The 23,454-nt window shown below is 42.4% G+C and overlaps 1 protein-coding gene across 1 annotated transcript in view; it reads left to right on the plus strand.

Annotated features, from left to right (window-relative positions):
* Positions 1 to 23,454, plus strand: part of DSCAML1 (DS cell adhesion molecule like 1) — a 518,862-nt gene that overhangs the window by 22,846 nt on the left and 472,562 nt on the right. Inside the window, 2 exon segments of the mRNA XM_056794329.1 lie at positions 10,734 to 11,051; positions 17,497 to 17,643. Coding sequence (XP_056650307.1) covers positions 10,734 to 11,051; positions 17,497 to 17,643 — 465 coding nt within the window.

Here is a 23,454-nt window from a genome sequence, read left to right on the forward strand (position 1 = left end):
GTGGAGGGCACTGGCATTTAGGGGGATCAGAAGAGGTTCTATGGAGATATTATTTCAGCTGCATTTAAAAAGACACAAGAGGTTCTGTGAGATGGAGGTGAGCAGGAAAACATTCCAGGGATGGGGGAGCAGTCCCCAAGGTCACACAGAAAGAGTTGTCCGTGAACATTTACTTGTTTCTCCTCCTTGTGCTGTTGCTGATGGTGCTTGTGCCACTGACACGATGGGATAGAACTTAGAGATGCTGCCCCCATTAATAGGAGATGAGATGCCTCATGAGAGTATCTCTTTGTAGTTTTTATCCTTTTTCAACTGAGAGTGAGCATGAGTATAGACTGCCTGAGCTAGATGGAGCTAGAAATCTGTTCTTTGACTTTTAATCAAGGAAGTCTTCCTGGAAGAAGGAGGCTTGAAAAAGAGCCAAACAGGCTCGCTTTGCTTAACTAGCAGTTAAGGGATGAGGGACAAGTTCATCACTGTTGAGAACATTTCCGGCTTCATTGAGGAGTTGAACTAGACAGCCACCAAGGTGCCTTCCAATGCTAAGCTCCTGTGTTTCCATATATTTCTAGCTGCTGGGATTCAAGGATTCTTTGAGATTTTTAGGCTAAGCTTGAAGGATCGGTTTCCCTATTTTTGAAAAAACAGAGAAAGAATAGTTTGAAATATGGTCCCCTTTATGAACCTCAGAAATGAGAGCCAGAAAGCAGGGGAGAACTGGAAAAACAGTAAGGGAATCACCTCTGCCCCCCCCCCACACACACGGAATCACCTCTGCCCCCCCACACACACACACGCAGCCCTCCCTGATCTGCATTTGGCATGGAGAGGAGGAGGGAGCCACTGACACTGCAACTAGGAGCCCACAAATGTGTTTTCCGAGAGAAGCTGCTAATGGGCTCATCAGGGCTTTTTATGAGATGATGTGAATTGCTCTGGCCAATGAGGCTTAATGGGCCTTCCTCAAACGAGTTGTCCCCGTGCGTGCCTTCTCCCCGGAGGGGTGGCTCAGAGTGAAGCTCAGAATATTAATCTGGCCCGAGAGGGGTGCTTCCCCCTCCCCCTTCCTCATAAAGTTGTGGAAATTGAGGTCAGGTTGGTCCCTGGTGACTCTCGTTGGGTAAACAGCCTGACAGTGTGTTTGCTCATTGATGTCCCGATGAGGAGGGAGAGGGGCGAGGGGCAGGAGCTCGTTCTGTGAGAGCCAAGGACGCCCCCAGGTTCAGTGTATTCCTTCACTTGGCCCCAGAAGTCCGTCCTTAAAATGGCAGGTGCCCCTAATTGCAAAGGTAAGGACAGGAAATGCTGGGGACACAGGATAGGACGAGGTCTTTGGGCTGTTTACAGCAGCCGAGCAAATGAACTCTAAGCTATCATCGCCTTTCACCAGTCCTTGCTCCTCCCAGAGGGAGCAACATTAATGAAAATACTTTCTTTTCCACTAACTTGGTGCAAGTTGTTACTCACCAGAGGTGCCTGGCAAGGAAGGAACACGAAGGAACCTTTGAGAACATCCAACATCATCTCATTTAACATAGGAGGAAACTGAGGCTAGAAATGATCAAGTAATTCACATAGGTAGGAATGGATCAAATTGACATGATAAATACCTTAATATCCCGCTAGTGCAAGGCACTGTGCTAAGTGGTAAGGAAACAAAGATAGAAAAATATTATAGCAGCTAGATGGCTCAGTGGATAAAGAATCAGGCTTAGGGATGGGAGGGAGATCCTGGGTTCCAATGCGGCCTCAGTCACTGGCTAGATGTGTGGTCCTGGGCAAATCACTTATCCCCAATTTCTTAACCTTTACCTCTCATCCATCTTAGAACCAATACTTGGTATTCATTCTAAGACAGAAGGTAAAGGTTTCTAAAAAGAAGGAAGGGAAAGAGGGAGGGGGAAGGAGGGAGAAGGGAAGGAAGGGAGGGAGGGAGGGAAAGGAGGAAGGAAGGAAGGAAGGAAGGAAGGAAGGAAGGAAGGAAGGAAGGAAGGAAGGAAGGAAGGAAGGAAGGAAGGAAGGAAGAAAGGAAGGGAGGAAAGAAAGAAGGAAGAGAGAGAGGGAGGGGGAAGGAGGGAGAAGGGAAGGAAGGGAGGGAGGGAAAGGAGGAAGGAAGGAAGGAAGGAAGGAAGGAAGGAAGGAAGGAAGGAAGGAAGGAAGGAAGGAAGGAAGGAAGAAAGGAAGGAAGAAGGGAAGGGAGGAAAGAAAGAAGGAAGAGAGAGAGGGAGGGGGAAGGAGGGAGAAGGGAAGGAAGGGAGGGAGGGAAAGGAGGAAGGAAGGAAGGAAGGAAGGAAGGAAGGAAGGAAGGAAGGAAGGAAGGAAGAAAAAGCAAGAGAGACAGAGAGAATCAGATGGAGGGAGAGGAGGAGAGAGGGAGGGAGAGAAAGAGAAAGTCAGAGAGAAAGATAGAGAGGCAGACAGAGGAAGAGACAGAAACAGGCAGACAGAGAAATACTACAGATCTTAACTTCAGGGACAATATTAATTTTGGGCTAGAGGAAACTTCTGAAGATACCTAGGTCAGATTTTACAGATGAGGAACTTGAGGTCCATAGAGGTTTTGCAACTTATCCAAGGTCCTACAAATAGTAATAATAATGATCTCTAACAAAGTATTTACTATTTGTGTTTTTATTATCCCCATTTTACAGATGAAGAAACTGAAGCAAGTGGAAGTTAAGTGACTTTCCTAGGATCACACAATTAGTGTATGAGTCTGGATTTGAACTCAGGTCTTCCTGACTTTAGGCCTATTATTCTATCCACTGCACTGCCTCACTCAGGGATTCAGTTTGAATTCCTTGGCTTCAGAACCACTGTTCTTTCTGCTGTACTGCAGTCCCTTGTCTATTGAGAATGATGTGACATATAAATAATATAAGTATAATACTTGGAAGAACACAAAAGAGGCAAAGGAGAGAGCCAAAGTTTTCTTGGAAAATTTGAGAAGGGAGAAGTTGGTGTTAGCTGAGGTGAGGACTCAAATGAGGGAAAGCTTCAAAGAAGAAGGTAGAACCTGAGTTGGGTCTTGGAGGATTTTAACAGGTAGGAATGAGGAGGGAATGTATTGCAGTTAGTAGTGGGTGACTGGAGTGAATAATACAAAAGCAAGAGATGATAATTAATATGAAGGACTAGCCAATAGCCCAGTTTGGTGAATGAAGTAGAGAATTCTGTTAAATAGCGCTTTTCTAATAAATTGAAGCCAGTTTAGGGAAGGCTTGGAAGGTCAGGCTAAGAAGCTGGTATCTTATCCTCTAGGCAATGGAGAGCCATATAAGGTTTTTGAGCTGGAGAGTAACATGATCAGGCCTGTTGCTTAGGGTTATTTTGGTAGTCATGTGGAGAATAGATTGGAGAAAGAAAACACTAGAATCAGGAATAATTAGTAGGCCATCATCAAGAGTTTAAGTGATGGAGAAATAAGGGTTTCTTTGATTCTTTGGTTTTTGTTTTTTCACTCTTACTTGCTGTCTTAGTAACACTCTTAAAGACAGACAGGGAAGGCTTAGGCAGACAGAGTTAAGTGACTTGCCTACAGTCACACAGGTAGGAAGTGTCTGAGGCCAGAGGTGAAGCGAGGTCGTCCTGACTCCAGGCCCCACACTTTATCCACTGAGCCACCAAGCTTCTCCCCAGGAAAAAGGGTGGTGGCCATGCGATGGATGCATAGGAGAGAGATTCTAAAGACAGCCTCACAGGATAGTCTTATCTTATTTAAACACTAAGGAGAATGTCCAAGAGCCCCAGCCCCTTATACCAGGAGAGGGAAAAGCCAAACCTACTGTGCCATTGTGCAAATATTTGATTTTCTCCTGCATAAAGCTCACCTGAGAATCCCAGAAGCTAAGAGGAGGAAGGAGCCAGAGACTCCGGCTCTAGGAGAGTTCACTCCCTACTTCCTAATCCCTCCTGTTTCTGGACAGTTCTGATTTTAGGAAAGGCTGCCTCCATGTAATTTCCACCCAGGGATCTGAGTTTTTCCCTAGAGCAAGAGTCCTTAACCTGGGGCCAGTTAGCTCTTAAAATCTATAGCTATAAAGGGCAGTCAGGTAGCTCATTAGATAGAGAACCAGGTCTGGAGGCAGGGTTCAAATCTAGTCTCAAAACACTTCCCAGCTGTGTGACCCTGGGCAAGTCACTTAACCCCCATTGCCTAGCCTTTACCACTCTTCTGCCCTGGCACTGATTCTTAGTTTTGATTCTAAGATGGATGGTAAGGGTTGGGAAAAAAAGGGGGGACTATCAAAGGGGTCCATGACACAGGAGACGAAGAGCACCATCTCAATCTTTTTCCCCTCTCCCAGCCCAGGAACCTTTGCTATGAGAAATCGGACCATTTAAGTTGGCAGGGCTGCTGCAGAGAGAGTCAGGAGATTTGCACATGCCCAATTTGCCTAAATAAGAACAGCCATTTTTGACGAGTTCTATGTGAGTTCCAAGTCTGACATGTTCATTTGTTTTTTAAATACTTACCTTCCATCTTGGAATCAATGCGAATGATTCCAAGGCAGAAGAGCAGTAAGGACTAGGCATTTGGGGTTAAGTGTCTTGTGCAGGGACACACAGGGAGGAAGTGTCTGAGGACATTTGAACCCAGGACTGTCCATCTCTAGTCCTAGACCTCAATCCGCTGAACTACAGAGCTGCCTCTGATTCTGAGATGTTTTAAGGTTAGTGCATGCATTTTCAGACCTTCTTATATATATTGACTGTATGACTTTGGGCAGGTCACTTATCTTCTCAGTGAGAACTAGGCAACTTTCTAAGAATAAATGAAAGAGAAGGTTGTTGTCATTCAGTCATTTTTCAGTCCTGTCTGAATCGTTGGGATCCCATATGGGGTTTTCTTGGCAGAGATACTGGAGTGGTTTGCCATTTCCTTCTCTAGCTCATTTTACAGATGAGCAATTGAGGCAAACAGGGCTCAATGACTTGCCCAAGGTCACACAATACATATGTCTGAGACCAGATTTTTAAAAATTTTTGTTTATTTATTTATTTATATTTTTAAAAATATTTTTTCATGCTTACATGATTCGTTTTCTGTCCCTTCTCTTCTCCCTCTCCCCTTCCTAGAGTGGATAAATAATTGCACTGGGTAATACATGTGTTATCACTTGATACCCATTTCCATATTATTCATACTTGTAACAGAACGATCTTTTAAAACCAAAACCTCTAATCTTATACCCATATAAACAAGTGGTAAATCATGCTTTCCTTCTGGATTTCTACTCCCACAGTTCTTTCTCTAGATGTGGATAGCATTCTTTCTCCTAAGTCCCTTGGGATCTTCCTGGATCATCGCATTTGCTATATGCAAAGTCTATTACATTTAATCGTCCCACAATGTGTCAGTCTCTGTGTACGATGTTCTCCTGGTTCTGCTCCTCTCGCTCTGCATCACTTCCTGGAGGTTGTTCCAGTCTCCGTGGAATTCCTCCACTTTATTATTCCTTTTAGCACAATAGTATTCCATCACCAACATGTACCACAATTTGCTCAGCCATTCCCCAATTGATGGGCATCCCCTCGCTTTCCAGTTTTTGGCCACCACGAAGAGCGCAGCTATGAAAATTTTTGTACATGTCTTTTTCCTTATTATGTCTTTGGGGTACAAACCCAGCAGTGCTGTGGCTGAGATGAGATTTGAATTCACAAAAAGAAGTCTTCCTGATTCCAAGCCTGGAGCTCTCATTTGCCGTACCACCTAACTGCCCTAAAAAAGAAGGTGCTGACTTGCATTTGCAGAGCAAGTTTCCCCTCATCGGAGAGTTCCTTGTCCAGTGAAATCATAAGTCCAATCCCTATCCCTTCCCAGACAACTAGAATAAGTATAATGAGTATGAGTTTGTTTTGGTTTTTGCAGAATAAATAAAATTTATACGGGACAGAATTATTTATCTACTTTATTTCATTGTAAATACTAATATGCAAAATTTGATGATGCAACTAACCACTGCTCATAGGGCTCTGGAGAATCACCATTCTATGGGACAGAAACTTTTAGATAAATAAAGATAGTAAATATGCCTGCCCTCATTCATCACTCATTCAGGTTAAACACAGCTAGACAGTAACAATAAAGGCACCTACTTAATTCTTTAAGGTTTACAAGGCACTTTGTATATGTTTTCTCTTTTGATCCTCTCAATAAACCTGTGAGGTAAGTACTGGTATTATCCCTATTTTACAGTTGAAGGAACTGAGGTTGAGAAGAGGTTAAATGACTTGCGTGTACCATAAAGCTAGTAAGACTTCCAGGCAACATTTGAACTCAGGTCTGTCTGACTCCAAGAAAAATAATCATCCCCTTCCCCATCTACTAAGCATTGATACCAATAGATTCTTATGTGGCATAGCTTTGAATACACACACTATTCTGGTTACTTTCCTTTGAATGTGTCTGAAATCATAGAATTTATAGCTGAAAGAGTCAGGACTGTCTTGTCCATGGGGGCAGCTGGGTGGCTCACTGGATTGAGAGCCAGGCCTAGAGACAGGAGGCCCTGGGTTCAAATCTGGCCTCAGATACTTCCTAGCTGTGTGACCCTGGGCAAGTCACTTAGCCCCCATTGTCTAGCCCTTACCACTCTTCTGCCTTGGAATCAATACCCAGTATTGATTTTAAGATGGAAGGTAAAGAGTTTGTTTTTTTTTTAAATGGTCTCGTCCAACATCCATATTTTTTTTTCATGACAAAATTGTTGCCTAGAGAGGCTTACCTGGCTGGCCCAAGATATCAGAGCTACTGAGTTGCAGATTTGAGATTAGAACCCTGACCTGCTATAGGAAACCTTTTTGTAAAAAAAAATTGTTTTTTAAGCTATACATAGCAGCTACCTGGTTCAGTGTATAGAGAGCCAGGCCAAGAGATGGGAGGTTTAAATTTGGCCTCAGATACTTCCTAGCTGTGTGACCCTGGGCAAGTCACTTAACTCTGTTTGCCTAGCCCTTGCCCTTCTGTCTTAGAGTTGTTACTAAGTAAGAGTTTTAAAAAACAACTATATTGGGGACTAGAGGAATGTCCAAGGAGGGATAGGGACCATTGCTTGAGATAGATGGAATGATGATAATAGATAACTGAGACAATGTCCCATTTGTTCTCATTTTTCCTTCTAAGGAGAATGTTTTTAATTTTTTAAAATTTTGTTAGAAAAGAATAGACTGAACATGATTAGTAAGTAGTCAAAACCCAAGATATATGAGGAGGCGGTCAGGCAGCATTTATCTGCCCTTGATTAGTTCAAATCACCAGGCCCATCGAAATTACCTCCCAGGACTCCAACAGCAACGACAAAGGTGAATGCTGAGCCATTGATTAAAAGATCTTGGATCATAGGGAGACATATCAGGAGTAGAAAAGAGCAAATTTTGTTCCAACTTAAAAAAAAAAAAGAAAGGAAGTGAAGTCTGAAAACTCTAGGCTCCTGAACTTGATCTAAATTTCTGACTGAGGTTTAGAATATATTATTAAGTCTATGAACACTTAGAAAGGGATGCAATGATCATTAAAATATGGCTTTACTTTTTTAGCTGTGTGACCTTGGGCAAGTCACTTAATCTCAACTGCCTAACCTTTACTATTCTTCTGCCTTAGAACTGATAGTATCAATTCTGAGACAGAATGTGAGGATTAAAAAAAAAAGATATGGCTTCATCAAAAAGAGGTCATGCCTGACTAATCCAGTTTCCATTTTCTGAAAGGATAAGGAATGCCTTTACATGATTGACAGTAGGTCTCAGAGTCAGGAAAGACCTAGGTTTAAATCTTGTGTCTGACACATAGTGGCTTTGAGATCCTGTGTATCACTTAAATCTTTGCTTTCTGGGTAATTTTCTAAGATAGGATCTTAACCTAGGGGGTGGGAGGTATCTATGAACTTGTTTTTTTTCCTAAAATTTTTTTCAGAAACACCTACTTTTTAAATGAATTAATTTGTTATTAAAATTTCCAAGTATTTCCCTCCTTCCTGCTCTAGAAAGGGCATCATTTGCCCCCCAAAATATGTATTTATAAAACTTCATTTTGCATGTTTCTGTTTCTAAGTTCTTTTTCTGAAGGTAGACGTTTATGTTATTTTTCAAGTATTATTTCTATAGCTGTATATAATGTTCTCCTGGTTCGCTTGTTTCACTCTTCGTAATTTCATATAGGTCTTTCCATTTCTTTAACTTGACCTTCTCATCATTTCTTAATGAGCATGTAGTACTCCATCACAATCATATGCCACAATTTGTTCAGCCATTCCCCACTTGATGGGCATCCCCTCAGTTTCCATTATGAACTTGTTTTTAAATATCTTGACACCTACAGTTTGCTCTGATTGGTTTCCTTTGTAATTCTATGTATTTTAATTCAAAAATGTCAAAAATCCTAAGGATTCCATCGCCATCACTAGATTGCCAAAGAGGTCCATGATACACAAAAGGGTTGAGAATCCCTGCACTAAGGAAATAGATTGCAAAGGAAATGCCAATCTGCGTTGGGAGAGGGAATTTTAGAGGTAGATTTAGATTTCAACTAAGAATTTGACGAAATCTGTTATTTGTAGAGAAGATCAGAGGATTTGGGCTGGAAGATAATAAAGGTGGACAGATTCAGAATTGGTTGTGAGGTTGGACCTAAAGAATAGTTAGTAATGGGCTGATGCTCAGTTGGAGGCAAAGCTATAGTAGCACAGCCCAGTGATCTGTCCTTAGCTCTGCTGCTAGTTAACACTTTTATTGATGTCTCAGACAAAGGCACAGATAGCATATTTGTCAAATTTGTAGATGAGGGGAAGCTTAGAGGGGTTGCTAATATATCAAATAACATGTTGTTACTGTTCAGTCATTTTTCAGTCATGTCTGACTCTTCATGACCCCAGCTGGGGTTTTCTTGGCAAAGAAATTGGAGTGTTTGCCATTTCCTTCTCCAGCTCATTTTACAGATGAAAAACTGGAACAAATAGGGTTAGGTGACTTGCTCATGGTCACACAGCTAGTAAATAAATATCTGAGGCTAGATTTGCACTCAGGAAGATGAACCCTCCTGCTTCTAGGCTTGGTACCATATTCACTATGGCACCTAGATGCCCAATAGTTGGCCCAAACAAATAGCATAGGTGTGCTCAAAAAGATCTTGACAGGTTAAGAACAATGGGCTATCTAATGAAAAATAAAACTTAATATTTTACACTTGTGTATCAAAAATCAACTTAATAAATATAGTGGAAACATCTAGAGAAAAAATTGTGGGAGTAGAAAGCAGAAGAAAAACATAATTGATCACATGGTTTGATAGGGATATGAGTGGGGCTGTTGACTTTAAATGATCACTCTATTGAAAATATTAAGAATATGGAAATAGCTTTTGAACAATGATACACATAAAACCCAGTGGAATTGCTCATTGACTCTGGGGGGCAGGGAAGGAGGAGAGGAGGGAAAGAACATGAAGCATGGAAGCATGGGAAAATCTTCTAAATTAATTAATTAAATGAATTTAAAATATAAATAAATGAACAGTGGAAAATTCATGACTAGACAGGAATTTCTATGAGAAAAGATCAGGGGATTTAGTGGATTGTCAACAGTATGACATGGCAGCTAAAAAAATCTAATAGTAATGGGTTGACTTTGGAGAGACATAGTGCCTAGAGAATGAGGGCTATAATTGAGTTTCATTATGTACGCTCTGCTCTGGAACACAGCATCTAGTTCTGGGCACTATCTTTGTGGAAAACTGGAGTGTGTCCAACAGAAGATGTCTAGCTAGCATGGTGAGCAAATTAGAGAACAGGCCATGTGAAAGTAGGTAGCAGCAAGTGAAACAAGCAGCTCCCGAGTTGGCCACCAAAGGAAGCAATTGTGTTGCTTCCTTTGAAAGAAGAGAAAACTTAGGGATGGACAGAATGGCCGCTTTTAAATACTTGAAGGGTTGGCATATGGAAGGAGGACTAGATTTGTTTGGTTTGGTGCTATAAAGCAAAACTAGAAGTATTGGGTAGAAGCTGGTGAAGCTTTAACCCATCTTAGCAGTGAAAGCTAACCAAAAGTGGAAAGAGAAATCACAGGAGGTCTTCAGGCAGTATCAGAACTACATTTTGGGAGGGCAGCTGTGTGGGTCAGTAGGTTGAGAGCCAGGCCTAGAGATGGGAGGTCCTGGGTTCCAATCTGGCCTCAGTTGTGTGATCCTGGGCAAGTCACTTAATCCCCATTGCCAAGCTCTTACCACTCTTCTGCCTTGGAACCAATACACAGTATTGACTCCAAGATGGAAGGTAAAGGTTTAAAAAAAGAAGAAAAAGAACTACATGTTGGAGGTATTACAGAAGAATTCAGGCACCAAAAGCCTACTAGAGTACCTTACTCAAATTCTAGAGACACCCCACTAGAGAAGGCCTCTTGTAACCTTTGGGCAAGTCATTTTCTTTCTCTGGGTCTCAGTTTCTTGATCTATAAAATGAACCAATGTCCCCAAGATGACCTTGAAGTTTCCTTCCATACCTAAATTCCTACATCCTTTGCAGAGATCAGATTCTATCATTCTAACTCTTTGGACTGCTTTCTCCACCCAAACTCAGAGATCTTTCTGTTCCATGAGTCACCAGAGAAACCAGCTCTCTACCCCAGGTGCGATCTGATTAGTGCAGAGCACAGACTATATCATTCCTTGGCTTTCCTGGGGCCATAAGGTAGAGGAAAGGTCCGAACCTTAACAGCTCTCTTTTCTGCCCTCACTCCAGCCCGCCCTGAAGATGTCGGCACCAGCCTCTACTTTGTGAATGACTCCTTGCAGCAGGTGACCTTCTCCAGTTCTGTGGGGGTCGTGGTGCCCTGCCCGGCCACAGGCTCCCCCAGTGCTGTCCTTCGATGGTACCTTGCCACAGGTGATGACATCTATGATGTGCCACACATCCGGCATGTCCATGCCAATGGGACGCTGCAGCTCTACCCTTTTTCGCCCTCTGCCTTCAATAGCTTTATCCACGACAATGATTACTTCTGTACCGCAGAAAATGCTGCGGGGAAAATCCGGAGTCCCAACATCCGGGTTAAAGCAGGTAAGGGAAAAATGAGGTTGAGGGAAGGGGACAGGTGGCCATAAGGGCATCATCCTAGAATGTAAAGGTGGAAAGAATCTAGCCCAATCTCTTTTTTTTTTTTTTAATGAAAAAGTCTAGGGCAGTCAATTGAATTTTTTTTATGAGGGCACGGCTAGTAGATAGCAAAATCAGAATTTACACCCAAATCCAAGAATCTAAATCCAGTCTGATGAAAAGAGTTTTCCATCACCCCATCAATAAACATATTCCTATTTCCTTTCCCCAGACTAAATTCTGAAAATGAGATTGAGGAACAATACTAGATTTCTTTCTTAAAATACAATTTATTTAAGCTAGACAATTTAATTTTTATTGATATATTGTTTTTACAACACTCAAATTTCCTCTCTATGCTTCCCTGCATTTCAAAGAATATTTGTTTAGAGAAAAATCAGAAAAAATGAAGCAATAAGCAAAAATTGGAGAAAAAATCTGAAAATGCATGTAATGTTCCACATGCATAGACCCCTACCTCTGTAAAAGATGGGAGGAGGTATTCTCCTGTGTCCATTTTTTGGGAACCATCTTCATTTCCAATGATTTCACAGCTTTTACTTTTGGCAGTACTAGAGTTGTGAAGACCTCTGTGTTGTGTTTAGAAATGGTCTAAGGAAAAATTCATAAAAGTAGGGGCTCTTGGCATTTGATTGGGGTGAGTTTTCTCTAGAAAGAGAGATACAACATGAGACAAGACTTCCAGAAGGAGGAGGCTGTTTAGACATTGGGGCAGATGCTTGTAGTGGAATGTGGATTCTTCATATCTGACAGTTTCTTTCAAACAGAAGAGATTCTTGTTTGTCTTGACTGGGCTAGGGAGTTCTGCTATAAAGATTTTGTCACTTGATTCATTTCCAGAGTCTGTCCCCATAAACCAGAGTCTGTTACACTATTTTGGGGATGGGAGGTGGGGTGGGGAAGGGAATGCCTGTTTGAATATGGCCAGTTAACAATGGTGTTTGGTGGTAACTAAGGGATGCTACGCTCCACACTCTGTCTCTGGCAGAATTCTACTGCAGTGGTTAGAAGCAAGAAAGAACTGGATCAAGGCTGTATCTACAACGGATGAGAATTTGGGTCAAGGGAATACAGCAAGAGATCTCCAAACTCCTGTTCCTAATGATAGACTTGAAATGGTCTTTTTAAAGGAAGAAGGCTTATAGCATAATAATAACAAAACCCCCCTAGGTAATTTGCCACCAACCTGCAAATAAATCATCTCTTTTCCTAAATCCCTCCTTATCTAGAGCCCCTATCCAGTAGAACAAACTCCATCTAAGAAAGACAGTAGATTTTTCTGGTTAAGGTGATATATTTTTGCTCCCAAGGCAAAAAGGGCATAGGAATCCAGTTACTCACTTCATTGGTTTGAGGTCAGAACACTAGTTTGTGCCACTTACCCTGGATGGTGGGAAGGGAGGATATGAACAAATGCCCTTTCCAACTCCCTCTTCTCTAATCAGATGTTTTATGCTCTTGGTTTGAAACTGATCTCTGACCTGGAAAGCCAGACCTTAGAGATTCAGTACCAAGCCTGGCCTTTCATAATCTGTGTGATCAAATATGTCCCTTTGGGATCAATCTATCTCTCTGTGGATCTCTCCTCTTCCCATAGAAGAGCCTTCTCTTTCTGTCTAGGGCTGGGGACAAAAATGAGAATTACAAGGTTTTGGAGAAGAGCTACAGATCTACACATCAAAGCATACTGTGGCACCCTAGAATGGGAGCTCCTTCATCACTCTTACTCTATCCTTCTCTATAGCATTCACACTGCAAAGAAGAGATGATTTGTGAAAGGAGGAGGGAGCAAGGCTGAAAAATGTTCATAGTCAATTATGTGACTCTTGATGAGGACAGAGGGGCTGCAGGTGCACAGTGAGGAGACCCTAAATGTTGCCTTGGCAACCATGAAAGAGTGGGGGAGGGGAATTGGCCCAGGTGCCTTCACATGGGCAAAGGAGGGAGGCAGAGGACTCTGGAACCTTTGGCTCCACCTAAGAGAATGTAAGCTGGACTTCTGTTCCAGGGAATGGGTCTGGGAAAGATGGGCTATTTGTACAAAACTGAGGGATGGAGACAGGAATGCCACCTGCCTAGACCACCAGGAGGAGCTCTGCCATCTAGGGAAAGGGCCAGGGGAAAGAGAAGGGGCCTCTGCTTGTGACAGTTCTATGGTATCATCATAATTGTTATTTACACATTAAGTTTGCAAAATGCTTTTCTTTGAACAACCCAGTAAGGTTAGGGAAGCACAAGTATTAGTAATACCATTTTACAGATGAGGAAACTGAGGTTTAGGGAGATGAATGGCATGCCTAGGGTCAGCTTCTCTATTTCAGGGCCATAATTTGAATCCAAGACTTCCTAACTTCTACAGCCCCCTTTCCCACTGTGTTACAAGTGAGATCAGATCATTAGGATCGTCACCCAGGGTGGACAATAGGGCAGTTGCCTCAGTCAGAAGATTGTAGGGTGGTATGAGAAGCAGGAGATTTTCTTAGTGATTGGGTGATAGGATATGTCACTGAAGGATCAGCTCTGGGAAAAACTGATGGAGGTTGAAGGACTAAGGCAGAGTTTAGGAGGGAGGAGGAAGGCGCTATTTCTAAGGGAGAATTTTAGAGGCTATCCCTTAACTCTAATGAAAACCTGGAAAAGTATAGAGGATTAAGCTTCCTTTTCATCAGTCTAGCTTATTTATTATTAGCAGATGTCTCTTGTTTGGTGCTGAATGAAATTAAATTAAAGAATGCACTCCTACCCTTGAAGAATATATAGTCTAGGACACAAGGCAGATGGAGAGAAAGCTATTTGTTTCTTCACATGCACAATCAAAACACCTTGAATTTCTGCAGAGCTTTAAGGTTTGCAAAGTGCTTTTCTTACAACAATCCCATAAGTAGAGAATATAAGTATTATTACATTTTATATGAATACATTTTTTAAAACGGGAATAGGTGGCAGAGTGAATAGAGTGCTAGGTCATTAATCAGGAGGATTGAGATTCAAATCTGGTTACAGACAACTCTAGCTGTGTGAGGCTGGGCAAGTCACTTATCCCCATTTGCCTAGCCCTTGCCCTTCCATTTTAGAAGTGATACTAAAACAGAAAGTAAGGGTTTAAAAAAAAAATAGGGATAAGGATTCGACCTGTGATTTCATTGACATAAGAAACTTCTGAATGAGGAAACTCCATCTATCAATAGAAATTGTCAACTTCTCTGCAATTTATACTCTTAGAGGGTTTCCCAGAACACGAAGAGGGAAGGTAACTTGGCCATAGGCAATGGAGCCAGTAAGTGTCAGAGATAGGACTTGAACTCATGTCCTCTTGGCTTGACTTGAGACCAGTTCTGTAATCCCCTATACCATACTGCCTTTCAAGTACAGTATTGCATTTTTAAAAATGAAGACACTAAAGCTTATAGGGGCCCCAGATTCTTAGAGGTCATCTTGTGTATCCTTCAGTGAAACAACTTGCCCATGGTCACCCAGATCCCCTTTACTCCAAGCCCAGTTCCAAGTTCAGGACTTCTTGTTGTCTTTGTGCTCTTCCCATGGCTCATCTTCGAGAAAATCAATCATTAGGTGTTGGTAATTTTTGATATATTGAAATGGTAGGGTCTTCTCATTAATTGATTCTCCAATTCACTCTCCAAGGAAGCTATTCCAAACCTATCTTTTTTCCTCAAGCTCCCCATGTATTCCCCTCATCCTTCCCCTTCTCATTTAGCTGAGAACCTTTCTTCTTATCTTTCAGGAAAAAAGTAAGGCTATTCAACATGAGCTTCTACTCCTCCCATTCTCTTGATCTCAATTCCCCTTGATATCATCCCCTACTATCTCTTGCCCCCAAGTCTCTGACAAAGATAAGGCCAACCTCCTTACAGGTAAAAGTGATTCCATCCCCTTTCATCTTCTCTAGCAGCCTGCAATCTCCATCATCCTTCCTCATTCCTGAATCTCCATCTTCTTATCAACTAGTTCTTTTCCTATTGCCTTCAAGAATTTGCTCAAATTTTCCTCATCCTTAAAAAATCCAAAACAACCAACTCTCATTAGATCCTGCCATCTTCTCAAACTATCATTCTGTATCTCTCCTTTTTCTCAGTCACACTTGAAAAAGCTCTCTATACTCACTGTCTCCATTTGCTCTTCTCTAGCTACTCTTTAGTCATTTGTAGTCTGAATTGAACTGAAATTGCTCTCTCCAAAATTACCAGTGATCTCTTGCTTGATGGTAGTTTCTCAGTATTCATCCTTCCTGACCTCTTTGCTGCATTTAACACTGTTGGCCTTTTCTCCTTTTGAATACTTTCTTCTTTCTTGATTTTTGTGGCATTATTTTCTCTTGGTTTGCTTCCTACCTGTTTGATCACCCCTCAGTTTTATTTTCTGGCTTATTCTCTTCATCATGTCACCTAACTGTGGATGTTTCTGAAAATTCTCTCTCTCTCTCTCTCTCTCTCTCTCTCTCTCTCTCTCTCTCTCTCTCTCTCTCTCTCTGTCTCTCTGTCTGTCTCTCTGTCTCTCTGTCTCTCTGTCTCTCTCTCTCTCTGTCTCTGTGTCTGTGTGTCTGTGTGTCTGTGTGTCTGTCTCTCTTTCTCTCTCTCTCCCCCCCTCATCAAATTCCATGGATTTTTAACTTTCATCTCTAAGTATATGACTCCAAAATTTGTATAATTAGGCTAGACTCTCCCCTGAGCTTCAGGCTCACATCACCAGTTGCTATCGGGCCCTTCAAAATGAATATCCTGCAAACATTTTTTTTTACCCTTACCCTCTTAGTATTAATTCTAAGACAAAAGAGCAACAATGGCTAGGCTATTGGGGTTAAATGATGTATCATCCGTGGTGATACAGCTAGGTAGTATCTGAGACCAGATGTGAACCAAGGTCTTCTCAACTCTAGGCCTAGAGCTCTATCCTTTGTGCTACCTACCTAGCTTCCTCCTCCAGGAAACCATTTTTCTAGTAGCTCCAGTTTATGACCTCAGCATTATCCCTGACTCCTCATTCTCTCTAAACCCATTGTCATTTCCACCTCATAATATCTCTCACATCTTTTCTCTTCTCTCTACACACACACAGCTTCTACCTTAGTTAAGGCCTTCATCGCTTCTAAGCCATATTATTGCAACAGCCTCTCCATTGGTCTTTCTGCCTCATGTCTCCCCATTCTAAGCTAGCCTATACCCTGCTGCCCAAATACATTTCATTAAATGCAGTTTTGACCACATGACCACATCTTCTACTCAACCAATTCTAGTGACTTCCTATTGGCTCTAAGATCCAATATAAACCTCTCTGTTTAATTTTTAAATCTGTATGCATCCAGTTTAACATTCTAGAACCCATGGATCGTACACTCCCTCCCCCATTCTGCAGTGTAGCCAAACTCAACTTCTTTCTGTTCCTCACACAGAATGCTTGGTCTCCCATTTCCCCATCTTCATCCTGGTCATCACTCTTGTCTGGAATGCTTTCCTTACTCATTCAATCCTCTCTTGCTTTAAGATGTTGTTTTAGGCACCATCTTTTGCCTCAATAAACAGCTAGTGGCCCAGGGGAAAGAGCACAGGGTCTGGAGTCAGGGAGACCTAAGTTCCAGTTCAGCCTTGGATACTTAACTGTGACCCTGGGCAAGAATCACTTAACCTCTGTTTTCCTCAGTTTCTTCAACTGTAAAATGGAGATAATAATAGAAATCTCTCCCATGGTTATTATGAAGACTAAGAGACAATATTTGTAAAGACTTAGCACAGTGCTGGGCATATAGTGGGCACTATATAAATAGTGGCTACTATTTCCTGATTCCCCCAACTAGTGTCCTGCCCCCCAAACTACCTTGTAGTTTAGTCTTTTTTTTTTTACATTTTATTTGTATTTCTTGTCTTTCCCCATTAGAATGGAAGTTCCTTGTGAGTACAGATTGTATCATTCCTTTACTTGTATCCCAGAATTTAGCTGGCATAAAATTGTCACATAAATGAATGCCTATGGATTTAGTGATTGGTTCTTAGAGAGGATATATGAGGAAGAAAGAGTGTTCCTAATAGAAAACAGGCTGCCAGAAAAATATTAATGTCCATGGGATGGGGGTTGAGGGCAGCAGAAAAGTTATATATGGGGCCTGGATATGGATGGAGTGGGAGGTATATGCTGCAATAAGACATATATCAGGCAGAGAGCCATGAGGGGAGGCATGCAAGGGGAAAAGGATAAGTGGAAAAAGTTGACTTTAGATAAGTCATTCTCTCTAAGGGGCCTCATTTTTTTCAATCAAGCTAGGTAACATTTAAGATATTGTGTTTCTAGAGTCTGTGGTCTACATTCATTGGGTTCTTGTCCCATTGAAGTCAAACTCTCTGATTCTGTCCTTTCTCCTCAATCTCCATCGCTTCAGTTTTCAGGGAACCCTACACCGTCCGGGTGGAGGATCAAAGGTCAATGCGTGGAAACGTGGCCGTCTTCAAGTGCCTCATCCCCTCTTCAGTGCAGGAATATGTTAGCGTTGTGTCCTGGGAGAAAGACACAGTCTCCATCATCCCAGGTAAGAGAGGAACAATTCCTCCATAGAGGAATTGGGTTGGGGAATGGCGATGGTGGAGGGTAAGTGATTGATTACTCATGGACAATTGAGCTGATTGGTGACTGGAAAGAGGTCTTAAATTTGTTCAGTCTTTGTGAGTGACTTGATGATGGCTTGATGACATTTTGGTGAAGCGTACCTTGCAAAGGTCTTGTTTGGCGAACTCTCTGTACATGGCAAATGGCTTAGCAAGAACTCTTGCCATGTGGGCAAAGAATAGTAAGCAGTCCCTCCAATAGAGTCTAGGGATAAAGCTAGCAAGATGGAGGGTGGACCTTGCCACCCTATGGAGCCAGGGTGCTGTCTTTCTGTACTATTGGGGTGATTCATGATCATGATCCTTGGGGTAAAATCTTAGCTAAGTGGTCATTTTCTAGGTGTGGTGGAAAGTATTTACGATGGGGAAGTTTGTGGTATGGGGTGCTGGTGACTGGGGACATAGGGCAATTTATGGATGTTAAATATTAAATTATGTCCTAAAGGTGTGAGTATACATGGGTAATGCTCCTTTTCTTTCATGATTGGTTAGAGAATTCTTCAGAATTTTGGCTTTTTCATTGTCATATATTCATGTTAATGGATAACATGTATGTATCAGACTTCCCATGATATAGTGGCATAGATCCATATCTGCATGAAATAATTTGATCTGAAACAGAGAATATGTATGTGATAGGGTTTTTAGCAGGCCATAAAGGGTAGACCCACATGGTGGGTGACCAGGGTTTCAGTGTTGACAATTTTACAATGCTTTTAGCTTAAAACAAGAAAAACTCCAAATACTTGCACCACGGGCTCCAGTTTCTTTCCCTATATTAAATTTGCCCCTCTTCCTTGGCATGTTTCCAGGGGCCTAGCTGAATGTGTTCTTACTTTACAACAGAGACTGAGAATTCCAGAGCACTGTCTCAGATCCCAGGCCTGATTTACTGGGATGCTGAGGGAAGGAAAATGTGATTCTATTTGTATCTGGAAAGGAAGGCACATTAAGCACCAATTTTTTCATAGGATGCAGAGTTAGAAGGAGTCTTAGAAGTCATCTGGTCCAAGCAGTTCCATTTTATAGACTAGTAAGATGTGGCATTTTTAAAAAGTTGCATAGATATTAAACAGCAGAGTTGGGTTTTGAACTTGTTTTCTCATTCTAAATCCACTGTTTTTGCCATGATATCAGATTTCTTCATGCCTTTTTCCAATTAATGACCTGTCTGTGCTATGGACTCCTCACCAATCTTCTGACAATCATTGAATTCAACAGATATTTGAATGGCCCCTGGAGTTTGCAGCTTGGTGAAGGGCTAGAGAACTCAAGGCCAGGAAGACCTGGTTCAAATCCTATCTTGGACACTAACTGACTATATGACCTTGGGCAAATCACTAATCTGCTTAATGCTCTGGGCAAGTCCCTAGGACTATAAATTGTAGAGAAGTTTCTGATCTGATTTAGTAGAGGAAGTTTTCTCATCTGGGAGTTCCCAATACTAGAGATTTAGTCCCTGTCCCTTGAATGGCTTCCAGGTACTATTTGGTCACAAAACCAATTTATGGATGCACTGGGGCTTGAATGGGTTTGAGTTTTGAAGGTCGTGAGAGGGGCTCATCTGACACTAGATTTTGGAAGTCCTTGAAAGCCTAGAAAGAAATTCTGAACCTTAGTAAATAGGGAAAAAGAAACCAGTAAAACAAAAGAACTGATATGACTACATAAGTTCCTGTAAAATTCGTTTGACTACTGTTTGAAAGGTGGATTAAATGGAAGAGGTGGGAAGACCTATTGGTTGGCTGTTCCAAAACTCTTGGCCAGAGGTAACAAAGGTCTTTTTTAAAAAAAGCTTTTACATTCTCTGTCTTGGAATCAATACACAGCTGTGAAGTATCTGAGGTCAAATTTGAACCTAGGACCTCCCATCTTTGAGCCTGACTCTCGATCCACTTAGCCACCTAGCTGCCCCAAATGTCTTAAAACAAACAAACAAAACCCTTACTTTCTATCTTAGAATCAATATTGGGTATTGGTTCTGAGGCAGAAGAATAATAAGGTCTGGCAGTTGGGGTTAAGTGACTTGCCCAGAATCACACAACTAGGAAGTGTCCCAGTCCAGATTTGAACCTAGGACCTCCTGTCTCCACATCTGGCTCGTTGTCCACTGTGCCACCGAACTGCCCCATGAAGGTCTTTTCTAATAGTTATCAATAGGAATGGAGATCAGAGAGGAAGTTCACGGTAGAAGAGGTAGGATACATTCAAGGGATTGTTACAGAGATAGTTACCAAATCAAGATCTAGTTATTGATTGATTGGATATGAGAGAAAAAAGAAAGGAAATGAGTAAGGGAAACACATGGCTTCTGGGTGGAGAATGAAGAACACAAGCCAAAGCATGGAAGCTAGAAAGGAATCAGATTAACACATAGTACAGGAAGGACAGAAACATGACTGAAGCAAAGACTGTGTGTGTTAGGAAGGCTAGAGAGCAAAGGTTGGATACATAGGAGAAATCTAGATGATGGAGGGCCTTGAATGTCAAGATAAGGAATTTGAACTCTGATAGGCAATGAGAAGCCAATGCAGATGCTTTCTCCCTGGCTCCCACATCCAGTCTCTGATTCTACCTCTAAAGCATTTCTGATATCTGCCCCCCCCCCCCCCCCCCCGCTTTTCATTCTTACTATCATCACCTTGGTTCAGGCCCTCATTACCTCCAGCCTGGACTACAGTAATAGCCTCTTAACTGTTTCCTGATTTCCTGTCTCCAATCCATCCTACACACTCCCGCCAGATTAATTTTCCTCTAGTGCAGATCTGTTCAAGTCATGCTCCTTTGCTTTCCCCAAGCTCCACCCAAATCTAAAAAAGCCAAACAGAAAACACCAAACCAGCTCCCGTCCTTCCAATGGTTTACTAGATAGCAGTGCTTTAGCTTGTCATTCAAGGGCCTCCACAGTTGGCTTCCATCCTGCTTTTCCACTTTTGCCCTTTAGCTATCCTCCATTTCACCTAAACTCCATTTCATCTAAATTTTGCTCTTTCCAAACTCCATCCTTTTGTTCATACTCTGTTCCATCTCCTCCACCTGGGATGCTCTCCCTCCTCCACATACCCATCTTTGCCTGCTGAAATCTTTTCTAACCTTTAAGGTCCATCCCAGGTGGCACCTCCTCCAGTAAGCCTCCTCTCATTCTCCAACAGAAAGCAGACTCGTGATTTCTACACTCTCATGCCCAAATTCTCATAGCACTACTACCTCTTATATAGGAAGAAAGGAAGGAAGGAAGGGTGGAAAGAGGGAGGGAAGGAAGGAAGGAAGCTAAGAAGGAAGGATAAAAATAAGGAGTGAGGGGAGCAGCTAGTTGACTTAATGGATTGAGAGCCAGGCCTAGAGAGGGGATGCCCTGGGACACTTCCTAGCTGGGTGACCCTGGGCAGGGCACTTTACCCCCATTGCCTACCTCCCTTACTGCTCTTCTGCCTTGGAACCAATATACACTATTGATTCCTTCCTTCCTTCCTTCCTTCCTTCCTTCCTTCCTTCCTTCCTTCCTTCCTTCCTTCCTTCCTTCCTTCCTTCCTTCCTTCCTTCCTTCCTTCCTTTCTTCCTTCCTTCTCTTTTTCTTTCTCTCTACCATATGTCTTAGAAATCAATACTGAATATTGGTTCTGAAGCAAAAGAGCAGTGAGGGTTAGACAGTGAAGTTGAAGTGACTTGCTCAGGGTCACACAGCTAGGACATGTCTGAGGGCAGTTTTGAACCCAGTATCTCCTGTCTCTGGGCCTGGCTCTCAATACACCGATACACCCAGCTGCCCCTCTGACTAGCTTTTCAATCTGGTGGCTCCTCTCCCCAAGATCATGAAAGCTAACAAGTCCTTGAGGGCCAGAATTGGAACAGTCCCATGAACTACAAAGAGAGAAGAGATTCATTCCCCTCCCAAGAGGATGAGAGGCCAGCATTCAGCACAAATGCTATACTATTTAATATTTAGGAGGCACAGATTGTTTGTGGATTTATTTTTTAATAGGATTTCGTATAGGCTATTCAGTGCGCATGTGCAGAGAGTGAGAGAGAAGTGAAATATGTCCTCTTGCACTGTTGGGGAAACCAAATCCTCTTGAGAGGGGTGTCCTTGACTGGCAATGCTGACACCCCAGCAGGGGTTGGCAGAGTTACCTTCCTTTTTGTCACCTAGTATTCCCTGGCTTTCTGAGAGGAGCAGCCATCTTTATTCTCTAGATCTGTTAGTTAGATTCAAACATTCCAGCCTGACGTGATGATAGATAGCAAAGGGAAGGATGCAGCATCTTCCCCAAGATGCTAGCCTGTGCTCCCTGTCCCTTGCAGGCTTAGGAAGAGACCTTTCTCTTTGGGAAAACAGGCTCATGGGTCCTAAGTTGGTGGCACTGGCAGGAGAGCCTGTGGACCAGTGGCTAGCACATCAACCCAGTGCTCCCAGGGGGATTTGAAAGGAATTAAAGGATTTGGCCCCAAGTTAGCTCTGGAGGTCGAGTATTTACTCACAGGTCAGGGAGTGTAGGCTAGGGATAGCACTGAAGCCTGGGAGCTTGATATTGAAGCAGCAGCAGCCACCTGGCTTCCTAACTATTCCTTTCCCAACCCAGTGAAATAGCAAGGAGAGCTCCAAGCCAGGAGTCCTTTCTCTGAGCAGCACACCCCTCCAGCTTTGGTTGCCTTGTTTCTCTTCTCCAATCTAGTCAAAGACAGGTTATTTTAAGATGTGACTTTAAAAACACAGAACCTCTCACCTTCAGGCTGACAGCTATTACCCTCTACTCCTGAGGGGGAGTAGGGAAGGCGGGAGAAGGTGGGGGAACTTGGTCGCCTCGTGGACTGACTGGCTTTGGGCACGGGAGGTAGGAAAAAGAGAGAGGAAAGAATAAAATAGAATTAAGGTCTCCAGTGAAGCTGAGATGTGGCTTAATTTCCCATCTGTATGATCACTATTATAATGTGTATTATTGGTTATAAAGATAAATCCAGTCCTGTTCCTAATAGCTTTTAATTTCCACCAGAACTGATTATATTGACGTGAGCCTCCTGGTGGGAAATCTCTTTGCAGGTTGAGTGACCATCCTTGCCCCACTGGGGGCTTTTGGATAGTGTTCATTTGTTGGTCAAAAGTGCTTGATTTTCCCTCTGGAGATAAAGTGAAATAATACCCCTTATCTGTGTTTGCCGGACTCCTAGAGGTCAAATGATGATTGCCTTGACTGAGTTTGAAGTACAGCTGAGGAATTGAAAGGAAAAACCAAGATGGTGGCCTTGGTGAGAACTGACCTGGAAGGTCTGTTGCCCTTCAATGGGTAATAAGGCAAAGGGAAGAATGGGAGTGGGGGGGGAAGGAAGGAGAAAAGAATTGTGGCCCCCAGAATAAAGTATCATTCAAGGTATAACTTCTGTGGGGTAGAATAAAGTAGTATTTCCTTATGCCTGTCCCCTATGTGCCTTTTAATGTAATCTTAAACTCACATTAATTTTCCTAACTACCATATCACACTCCTTTATGCTCACTAAAACCTCCAGATCTTCTTCAAATCAGCTGCTCTCTAGCCTGTCTCTCCCAACCTATCTTCTAAGATCCCTTCCAGCTTCAAATCCTTGCCAAATGTCTATTGAGCACCTAGGATAAGCCAGGCACTGTGGGATCTATACAAGAAGAATGTGACCTGTTACTTGCCTTAAGGAGCTTACAATTTAGCTGATAGGAGGAGTGGTGAGTGGCATGTATCATCTGAAAAATAGTGATAATACAGTGT

The sequence above is a fragment of the Monodelphis domestica genome, chromosome 4 (genome assembly GCF_027887165.1).
Source record: "Monodelphis domestica isolate mMonDom1 chromosome 4, mMonDom1.pri, whole genome shotgun sequence".
In the NCBI taxonomy this organism is placed as follows: Eukaryota; Metazoa; Chordata; class Mammalia; order Didelphimorphia; family Didelphidae; genus Monodelphis; species Monodelphis domestica.